We start from the raw sequence: 11520 nt of genomic DNA on the forward strand, positions 1-11520 counted from the left end.
CTGTTCATACTTCACATACCCACGACGCACTGGCCGCTAACGGGCTAGTGTAATTACCTCCGCTTGTCAAATATTCACTCTGTGAAATATGTCCGTACACTGTCTCTCCAGACGCTGTGAACTTCTTTCTGCCTGTCTCATTTTTCTTCTTTTCCTTCAGCCTATCAGAGTTTGAGGCGGAGTATCAGGAGCTCTGGGATTGGCTGATGGACATGGAATCCATAGTGACAGACAGCTATGATCTGATGATGTCAGAAGAACAGCAGCATCACCTGTATAAGGTAAATGGGTTCTTGTGCATTTAAAGTTGCTAGCTACAATTGATATATACGTGCTAGCATATTGCATCTGTGACAGACACGCACAACATGAAGCGGATTTTGAAAAGGCAACAAATTAAAGGAATAGTTTCATTTCAGAATCCATTATAGACCGTCTTTCTTCAATGCAGGAGAAAAGAAGATATTTTGACCTTTTCATAATAGGGACTAGAGCTTTCAAGCTTCAAAAATGACAAACAGCACATTAAAATATATCATGAAAGTATGCTATAAAAAATTATGTTTAATGGTTGTAAATACGAAAAAGTCCATAGGAGAGGTGTCAGTGAATAAATGGGAAAACTTGCATTAGTCATTTGAATAAGTAACTCAGATATTTTGTTGTAAATTTAAAAGTAACATGTTACTTTACTAGTTACTCGGAAAAAAGTAGTCTGATTATGTAACTTGCATTACTTGTATTGCATTACCCCCAGCACTGCTGCTTATGGTAGTTTTTTTGGAGCCTCATTTCACTTTATGAGAAAGATTACTGTATGCTGAGCAAAACTGTTCAGCAGAAGAAAGTAAGTCATATTGAATTGGAACAACATGAGGGTGAGTAAATGATGACAGTTTTCATTTTTGGATGAACTGTTCCTAATTTTGGTGGAAATGGCAAGTGGGATGTGGTGTCTCAGTGGTTAAACATCCGGGTTGGTAATCCAAAGGTTGTAGGTTCAAACCCTAGAAATGGCAATTCATGATCTTATCACCATTGTGCTTATGGGCAAGACTCTTACACCATGCCCTAGCATATCTAGCTGCAAGAATGACAATCCAGTAGTTTCATCAAAATGAGTTGCATCATTTATTATTAATTGCAGTGCAGTTGTATACTGTAATCTGAATATGGGAACAAGCACAAATTGGACAACTTTGGAACTTTAATGTGTGTATTTTTATTTTTTTGGACCACAGCTGCATTCTCCATTATTAGAAAGATTGTGTCGAGCAAAATATTTGTTTTTTATTTGTGTTTAACAGAAGAAAGGTTTGGTGAGTGCTGTAAAAGACTGTCGTGACATGTCAGGCAATTGTTAGTAATTAACCCACCATTAAATCTCATTGGTCCAATAATCCTGCTCTGCCTATTAAACATAAACAATGTTCTGATTGGCTGATTCAATTCTAATTTTTTGCCATTCAATGTGGACAGAGTGCTTCTTCCTGTTCACTTTGCTCCAGGGAGACTGTCCCTAATGTACTGTTAGTCACTTTAAATAAGAAATTGTCTGCTAAATCGTTTATAATTGTAATTTTTTCTTTCTTATCTTAAACTGGAAGCATATAATGCAGAATGTTAAATTATAGATTTATCAGTAATATTTCAAATGAGCCTTGACTTTTGATTCTCTTAAACCAATTTAGCGAAACCACATCTGAATATTACAATACTGCGAGCCGGCGATTAGATTGTCTTCCATTTCAATCTCTGTCACACGTTCTACAGCCAGACTCACTCAGTAATTTTAACACATTTCAGTAAAAGTTCATTTCAGAGAAACGCGAGAGGGAAAGAGAAAGAGTGCAAAGCAGAGATAGTACCTCACCCTGTTTACAGTCCATGAATTTTTATTAGTCCCAGATAAAGTGGCCTGTATTGTGTTAGGTCAATATGTTTGTTCATGATTAAAACAAACTGATTTTGCTCCTCCGTATTGATTGCGTGCCCACCTGCCCTAATAAATATGTACTGGGCCTCCATGTTGGTTATCAGCTTTTTTCGTGGGGTTCTCCTGTGACGCGTTATCAGGCCTCTATGTGGGATTGATTGGGAGAGGGGGTACACATGTAGACCGAGCCGGGGCTGGGACGGCCTGCTGTTTCCCCATGCTGGGGGAGTTTATCGTAAAAAAGAGGGGGAGGCTGAAAGCCAGACTCGCCGGGAGGCAGGGACCGTAAATCAGCCTCATTTAGGCTTCCTTTACCGGACTGATTCCGACACTTGTCATCTTCCGATTGCTCCGAGCATATGGCATATTTCAAAAGAGCAGATTGTGAATCATAAAGAAATGAAATTAATAACCCCCCCCCCCCCCCCTCTCCCCTCGAAACCTGTGGAGGTCGTGTTCAAGGTCAGAACTAATCTTCCCGCTCATCGGGCGCAATGACCCCGCCATTAGTCATATCTTACAGTAAGAGAGAAGTGAGGAAAGATCAGCCTGTTTTCTGCTCTTTCTTAATCTTTGAGTATGTTCAGCATACTACTGTACTGTTTTTGCTGTATGCAGGATGTAGTTTCTGTATACATAAAAATGTGTACTTCCTGATACATGTATCAAAATGTGCAGTTTACACACAGAACACTATATCCCATAATTCAGTACACTTGAATTGATTTTTTATTTTTAGTCTGGTAAATTAGTTAAATCTCTTTTATATGTATCTCTTTCATAAAAATGTAATTATTTATTTATTAATTTCTGATTCTAATGGTGAAATTTTAATAATAAATATAAATATATAAATATAAAAAATATAAATATTATATAGTTATGTATTTATAAATAAAAATATATTTATAATGTTAATTCATACATTATATTATATTATTGTTAGGAAGATATTTATATATGGTCCTATATAACGATGTTAACTAAATAAAATGTATAATAACTAATGTATTGATTAACATTATGATATATATATATGTAAATAATTTATATATATGTGTGTGTGTGTGTGTGTGTGTGATTCAATAATATATTATTGAATCACATATATATCTGTCAGGATTATGGACTATTCTGTGTGTGTTATCCTGCGCCTCGGGACTCCACTCCTCTGGCTTCGCCTCGTCCCTCTGTCCCTCCGACTCTGTCAGGCTCCTTCATCCCCTCGGCTCCACCACAGTCCTCTGTCGCTCCAGCTCCACCGCGGCCTCCCTGATCCACTTCTCCGCGCCGGCGCCATCTGCTCCGCCTAGGACCTCCGGATCCTCCCTGTCGCCCTGGCTCATCGGCTCTCCATCTCCGCCTCGGGCTCCTCCACCACCTGCTCCGCCCACGCCTCCCTCTGTTGAGGACGCACCTTCCGGGAGGGGGTGTTATGTCAGGATTATGGACTATTCTGTGTGTGTTTTTGCCCCTGTGGTCCAGTTTCTTCTTCATGTTGATTGCGTTAATTTGATTCCAGGTGTGTCTCGTTCCTCCCCAATTATCCTGCCTTTAAAAGCCCTAGTCCTTTCAGTTCTTGTTTGTCGGGTCTACTTGTTGAATGTCCTCCTTGTTCTCGGTTTTCCTGTGGATTATTAAAGATGGTGTTATTCAATTACTCCTCGTTTCCTCGTTCCTTGCTCCCCGAGTGAATTGTGACAATATCACATATATCACAACATATAACATCTACACACACACACACACACACACACGCACATTGCTACTAAAATTCACAAATAATTATAAAGAAATGGCAAGTAACGCATTGAATTAAACATGAAATTCTGAAGTAGAAAGACAGAAATAATATTTTCTTCTAAAATGTATTCCAATAATCTTTTTTACATTTATAAAAAAATACATGTAGCATAATATATATAAAAATTCTATCCGTTTGTAAAGAATAGAGTACATTATTAAGTTTTTGTAGCACAGTTTGCTGTATGCTAATTTCATTGTGAATACAGCCAACCTTTTTTTTTGGACTAGTTGATAAAAATAAACCATAAATCAAGACATTTTTAAAATAAAAGTAGATTAAAAATCCAGATTAATTTATGAATTGATGGCAATCACTAAATTAAACATGCAATATAGATGGTTATTTGGCAACAGTGTCACATTCTGATGTTTAAATTTTTTTTTTTTGCTACATACTGCATACTGTTTACATAGTAGTAGGTTATATACTGATCTTGCTTAGTATGCAGTAAGCAATACTGTAGTATTTGTGTCTGTACATGGCCTTCAAAATGCAGCTTGACTGACCATTCATCTCAGAGATCGCCAACTGTCACAAGAATTCAGTTTGACCAGAATAGCCTCCATGTCATCTGTTCCTTTCACAAAACAACCATTGATGTTTTTAGCACTTTCAACCAATTAACCTGTAGTTTCCCATCTTTTGTTTGCTGCGTGTCAGTCAGATGTTAGCTTGTTAACCGCTGCTGCGCTGGAAGCGTCGGTGTGTGTATACAGCACCTTTAGCACGCACTGACATGCTGAATAGATCTTGGTCTAATCTAACACGCTCTAATGCGCTTGCTGATCAAAGCTCGGCTCAGCCAAACCTTCCATGTTCTCTTGTGCTGCTGCTGCCCTGCAGATGTACTCTTTTCTCACTGGTTTGTTCGTTCAAGCTGTACCTGAGTGCTGAGGTTTATGAGGCATTGTTATCTGTCTTCATGCATGTGAAATCAAAAGATCTGATCATCTCGCTTTTCCCAGATGCAGCCTTAAAAGGTTTTTTTCTCACAAGATCCGTTTGTTCAAAGCTGTTCTGTAAAATGCAACTTAATTTGCTGTTTGGATTCTCAACTCTTCAACTGATCAAGTGTGTTTTAATGGCTCAAATTTATGTAATAAATTAAATTGTATTTATAATGTAGTTTTATTATGTTAATCAATGAAATGCATTATGTTTTTATTATTAGGACCATGATAACAACACAATACAATGACCTTATTTGAATAAATAACGTGATAATACCATGTTTATATATATATATAATATTTTATTCTATTCTTATAATGTCATTAATTTATGATATAAAATAATATAAGAATAAATACAGCTGTGCATATATTACCATTTTATTTTATTAAAAATATATTACATTATGTAAAAAAGGACCATTAAAAATAGATATATAAAAAAATATATATATATAAAAAGAATTATTTCTATCAGGTTTTTTGCATATAGAAAATAAAGCCTTTTTTGAATTTTAATGAAGCAATATTAAGCAATATAATTTCTTATTATATTTAATTTTTTCCCCCTTCTGATCCATACATGTTGTTGACAGGTTTCGTGAGATTCACCCAAACGCAGGTGGGTTTCTTTTGTTGCGAATGTCAGGAATTCTACTCGATTTATGTTGTTTCTTTGTGATAAAGCGCAGGGATATTTGTCGATGTGTTGCTCTGTGTCAGGAGTGTGAAGGCAGTAGAGCAGGTGTCTGTGAGTGTGTGTGTGTGTGTGTGTGTGTGTGTGTGTGTGGAGCGACAGAGGCTGTGTGTGAGTGTGACACATTGCTGCTTTATAGAGCCGGAGCAGGTGGTATTTAATGGGAATCACAACATCACAGCGCCTTCTCCTGTGTGTCTCTCCCTCATCCCTCCCTCTCTCGCTTTCCCTCTTTCTCCTTTGTCTCTCTCTCTGTCTTTAATTTTCTCTCTCACACACTCCAGAGCTCTGTTCCAAAACCTTGTGAGCTGCTTTCCTGTATATACTGTCTACATAGTCAGCTGCCGTCCAATGCATGATTTACTTCAGTGCTTCCCAACTGGTTTTGCTTCAGGACTCTGATTTTACATTGGGCCCAAGTGGCCACCAAAACAGTACTGAAATTGTTTATTGAACAAGGGGAAAAAAGTCATTAAAATCAAATAAGTGTTATTTTAGTATTATTAATATACTGGTATATAGTATTTATTCATATTTGCCTTTTTATAATTTTAGTTCTAGTTATTTTATTTTTGTCATTTTCACTAGTTTCTGTTATTCTGATTATACAAAATATTTCTATATAGATTTATTTTTATTTTATTTTACTTTTAGTCATTTTAGTACTTCAACAAATGTAATTCAGTTAGTTGCTAAGGCAACATTTCTAATTATTAAGTTTACATTTTTCATCTAATATTTAATTTAATTTAATGTTATTTTATTTTATTTCAGAAAATTCCTCCCTCTTCCTTCCTCCCTCGCATTCTTTCTTTTTTTTGGTCCTATTTTCTCTTCCTTTCTTCTTTACGTATGTTTTTTCATTTTAAGCTTTTATTTTTTCAATATTTATATTTTATTTAGCTTTATTTCAGTTACATAAATTATTTTTAGTTAGCAATAACAACACTGAATCAAATACTCAAATGTATTTTTATTGCAATTAACTGCATTGGGAAATTGACAATTGTGTACTAAATTCCAATAGAGTTTGACATTAGCATGTTTCTAAGTTAATGATGTGATACTTTAATCTTAAAATAAGTTTTTAAAAAATGAGTAAAAATAAGTTAATTATGCTGTTTTGAATAGCCTTCATGATGGCAGTGTACCAATGGTTTCTTTAAAATGCTGTCTAGGTAGGCAGCTCACTAGGTTTTTGGAACACTGCTCAACTTCCACACAAATTCACCAAAGAAATAAGCATTTCCCCAATTATGACTGTTTCCAAAGACCACACATTGACGGTATATGTGCTGAATATGGTGGCGATACTGTTGGGCGCACCTGCATGCGTCATTACCCACAGACACACACATACAGCATTTTCACACCACTATATACACACGCAGTAGCCTCAGTAAGTATGTGCTAATGTAGGTAATCACTAATGGACATTTGCTAAATTTGATTGCATTGTGCTTGTTTATCTTGTACTCTTGCATTTCAGCTGTGCTCTGGTGGCTGGTATGTTTTCTATAGGGTAAATAATTCCCCCTCCTCTTCCTCTCTTGGATAGCGAGTGAAAAGCTTCTGAATAGATTCATATAGATTTCAGTGTCACCTGTTTTGAAAACGCTGTTGCAGAGTGCAGGAATGTACAAAAGTTTGGCCTTGGTAAATTTTTTAAAAGAAATGTATGCTTTTATTGAGCAAGAATGTATTCAATTGATCAAAAGTGACAGTAAAGACGTTTATAATGTTACAAAAGATTTCTATGTAAAAAATGCTGTTCTTTTGGAATTTCTATGAATTGAATAATCAAATATATAATGTTTTGCTGGATCATGTGTCTGGAGGATCATGTGACACTGAAGACGGGTATTCAAAAAAAAAACACGTGTAAATTGTAATAATATTTTACAATATTACTGTTTTACTGTATTTTGTCAAATAAATGCATCGTTTGTGAGCATAAGAGAATCTTAATTATTCCAAACTTTTGAACGGTAGTGTATGCAACAGTTTGCACAGCTTTGGCAGGTGAAAAAGTGACTGTTTATTGAGGGTAAAAATCACAGGCTCAAGAGACAGAGAGAGAGAGAGAGAGAAAATGCTCAGGCTGTGAAAGAGTGAGAGAGAGAAAGCTTGAGATGTTGGCAGACGTCTCGTATATTTGAGCAGGAGTTTAGCTGGAGATGAGAGGTGTCATTGATGTTTAGTTATCAGTGTATTGATAAGTGAGAGATGGCTGACCCAGCACACGCTTCACTAGCTCACACTGATCTCCTCTCAGCTTCTCATCCAATATCCATCGCTCTCACATCCAGCCAGAGCCAGCGAGTGTCTGTGTGTGTGTGTGTGTGTTAGTGCCAGGATCTCAACACAAAGAGCCTAGTGTTGAAGCTCTCGAAGCTCTCTGTCTTTCTCTTCCTCCCTCTCTCTGCCCTTCTCTCTTTCACACTGTACAACCTTTATTTCTTTCTTTTTCTTCTTTTTCCTTCTTTCTTTCCTTTCTTACTACATACTATTTTCCCTTTCTTGCTTCCTTCTTATTCTTTCTTCATCCTGTTTTCTCTTCCTTCCTTCCTTTTTTCATTTTTTTCCTTTCCTTATGTCTTTTCTTGTTGTTGTACCTTTCTTCCTTATTCGTTTGTTTCCATCTCCTTCCTCATTTCTTTGGCTTTATTTATTTTCCTTCCTTCTTTTGCAAATTCTCTTTTTTTCATCTAATGTTCGATTTCTATCCTTCCTTCCTCCCGTTTATTCTTTCTTCTTGCCCTGTTTTTCCTTCCTTCCTCTTATTTTTTATTTCTTATCCTGTTCCCTTTATTTATTTCCTTCCTGCCTTCCTCTTTTTCTTTCTTTGTTTTTTATTTGCTGTTTTCTCTTTCTTCCCTTCATTTATTTTTCTTTCTTTTCTTCATCTTTTTATTTTTTATCTTTGCTATATTCCTCCTTTTTTCCACTCTTCTTTCTTTCTGTCCTTCCTTCCTTCCTCCTGCTCTCATTCTCTTTTTGTCCTACATTCCTTTCCTTCTTTTCATCCATCCATCCATCTATCCATCCTTCCTTCCTTCCTTCTTTCCTGTTTTCCCTTTCTTCCTATTTCCTTATTTTCCTTATTCCTTTTTCTTTACCTGATTCTTTTTTTGCTTTCTTCACCCAATTTTTCCTTCCTTCATATTTATTCTTTCTTTCTTCTGTTCCCCTTCCTTCCTTTCTTTCACTTTCTTTCTTTCTTTCTTTCTCTCTCTCTCTCTCTCTCTCTCTCTCTCTCTCTCTTTCTCTCTCTCTCTCTCTCTCTCTCTCTTTCTTTCTTTCTTTCTCTCTCTCTTTCTCTTCCCATGTGTGCGTGTCTATGCACCAGATGGTTGCTCGTGATGCGAACGAGCATTAAAAAAGCGAGAGACATTCCACAGGGGAGAGATGCAACAAGCTAGTTGTTGGATGTGGACTCTGAGATCAAGTTGTGCCCCTGGTCAAAGAGCTGTTGGGAGATTAGTGCCGGCTGTCACAACCCAAAGTCCTCTTGACCACCCCTCCCTCTCTGACAATCAACATTAGACTAGAACAAAGCCCCAGCGCTCACTCCTCCGTATCTATTAGAGCGACTCATTCTGACCAGATTTATGCGCAACATGATGACTCGATGCGGAGCCGCAAGACGCCTGTGAAAAGGGAAATGCGGTTTGTCAGGAGAGACAGCCATACAGTCCTCACACCCCATGAATAATTGAAAGGAGGGATAGAGGAGAAGGAAGAGACACCTGGAGAAAGAAAGAGGGAGAAATGGAGGGATGACAGGAGGTGTAAGAACAGCTGAAGAGACACATCAGAGAGACACCAAGTGAGGGGGATATAGACAAGGACAGACAGGGAAAAAGAGAATGAGAGAGGAGGACACACACTACACGAGCTGTCTGAAGGAGCCGGTTTCTCCAGCATGACTTTACCAGGGTTGTGTAATAAATAATGTGCCAGTCCTGTGGCTCTCACCCTTTACAAGGTCTCACGTTTCTCGGCCCCTCAGATATAGGCTGTAATGTATTTGTGTTTTTCTCTGATATGTGAAATTAGTGAAAGATACCAGTTAATGGAGTGGCCGGTGATCTATTATTCTCTAAAAATCTTGGCTGAAATGACTAAAACTCTTGCTCTCAAATTCAAGCAGGCTTCCCCGTGTTTAAACCTGGTGAGTTGTTGGAGAAGTGGCCTGGTGGGCAGCAGAGGTTGTGCAGTAAATAATCCTCATCCATCACTTTGACAGACCGGGATGTACATTTTCCATTATGCTCTATTTTTATCTATTTGTAAATATTGTAACACTTGTTATTTTTTAAAACAACATTGATATCACAAGAATTTACTAAGCGCTTTGTAGCGAGTTTTTGACACTGCAGGGTTGCAGTCTGGTCATCCGATTTAATGAACAATATTCCATGAATTATTCCACTGGACTAGGCTTGGAATAGTCTGTAGTCTGCTTTTGCAGGGAAGCTTTATTTATTTATTTTTTCCCCCATTTTCTTCTTCTCTCTCTCTCTCTCTCTCTCTCTTTCTTTCTTTCTTTCTCTCTCTCTTTCTCTTCCCATGTGTGCGTGTCTATGCACCAGATGGTTGCTCGTGATGCGAACGAGCATTAAAAAAGCGAGAGACATTCCACAGGGGAGAGATGCAACAAGCTAGTTGTTGGATGTGGACTCTGAGATCAAGTTGTGCCCCTGGTCAAAGAGCTGTTGGGAGATTAGTGCCGGCTGTCACAACCCAAAGTCCTCTTGACCACCCCTCCCTCTCTGACAATCAACATTAGACTAGAACAAAGCCCCAGCGCTCACTCCTCCGTATCTATTAGAGCGACTCATTCTGACCAGATTTATGCGCAACATGATGACTCGATGCGGAGCCGCAAGACGCCTGTGAAAAGGGAAATGCGGTTTGTCAGGAGAGACAGCCATACAGTCCTCACACCCCATGAATAATTGAAAGGAGGGATAGAGGAGAAGGAAGAGACACCTGGAGAAAGAAAGAGGGAGAAATGGAGGGATGACAGGAGGTGTAGGAACAGCTGAAGAGACACATCAGAGAGACACCAAGTGAGGGGGATATAGACAAGGACAGACAGGGAAAAAGAGAATGAGAGAGGAGGACACACACTACACGAGCTGTCTGAAGGAGCCGGTTTCTCCAGCATGACTTTACCAGGGTTGTGTAATAAATAATGTGCCAGTCCTGTGGCTCTCACCCTGTACAAGGTCTCACATTTCTCAGCCCCTCAGATATAAGCTGTACTGTATTTGTTTGTGTTTTTCTCTGATATCTGAAATGCGCGAAAGATACCAGTTAATGGAGCGGCTGGTGATCTATTATTCTTTAAAAATCTTGACTGAAATGACTAAAGCTCTTCCATGTTTAAACTTTTTGAGCTGTTGGAGAAGTGGCCTGGTGGGCAGCAGAGGTTGTGCAGTAAATAATCATCATCCATCACTTTGACGGACTGGGATGTAAATTTTCCATTATGCTCTATTTTTATCTCTTTGTAAATATTGTAACACTTGTTATTTTTTAAAACAACATTGATATCACAAGAATTTACTAAGCGCTTTGTAGCGAGTTTTTGACACTGCAGGGTTGCAGTCTGGTCATCCGATTTAATGAACAATATTCCATGAATTATTCCACTGGACTAGGCTTGGAATAGTCTGTAGTCTGCTTTTGCAGGGAAGCTTTATTTATTTATTTTTTCCCCCATTTTCTTCTTTGAATTTATAGTAATGCTATTTTAAAGTATTCATATTTTAATTAGTATTTTAATTATTTTAGGTTTATATTAATAATGATTTGTAATATTTATATACACTACCATTCAAAAAGGATTTGTTAAATACCAGCATATTTGAAAGAAGTCTCTCTTATGCTTTATTTATTTGATGCAAAAGGCAGTAAAAACAGTAATATCGTGAAATATTACAATTTGAAATAATTGCTTTCTCTGTCATTTCCTGTTATTATCAATGTTGAAAACCATTGTGCTTAATATTTCTGTGGAAACCATGCTACATTTTTTTCCCCAGAATTATTTGATAAAGGGAAAGTTAAAAAGAAAAGCATTTATTTGGAAGATAAATCTTTTGTAAAAATGTAAAAAAAA

At 37.4% G+C, this 11520-nt stretch overlaps 1 protein-coding gene across 1 annotated transcript in view; it reads left to right on the forward strand.

Moving 5' to 3' along the window:
- LOC107729275 (A-kinase anchor protein 6-like) overlaps positions 1 to 11520 on the forward strand; it is a 154391-nt gene that overhangs the window by 84874 nt on the left and 57997 nt on the right. Inside the window, exon 12 of the mRNA XM_016539732.1 lies at positions 161 to 281. Within this exon, the coding sequence (XP_016395218.1) occupies positions 161 to 281 (121 nt within the window). The remainder of the gene's footprint in view (positions 1 to 160; positions 282 to 11520) is intronic.

The sequence above is a fragment of the Sinocyclocheilus rhinocerous genome, unplaced genomic scaffold, assembly GCF_001515625.1.
Source record: "Sinocyclocheilus rhinocerous isolate Xijiao unplaced genomic scaffold, SAMN03320098_v1.1 scaffold1268, whole genome shotgun sequence".
Classification (NCBI taxonomy): Eukaryota; Metazoa; Chordata; class Actinopteri; order Cypriniformes; family Cyprinidae; genus Sinocyclocheilus; species Sinocyclocheilus rhinocerous.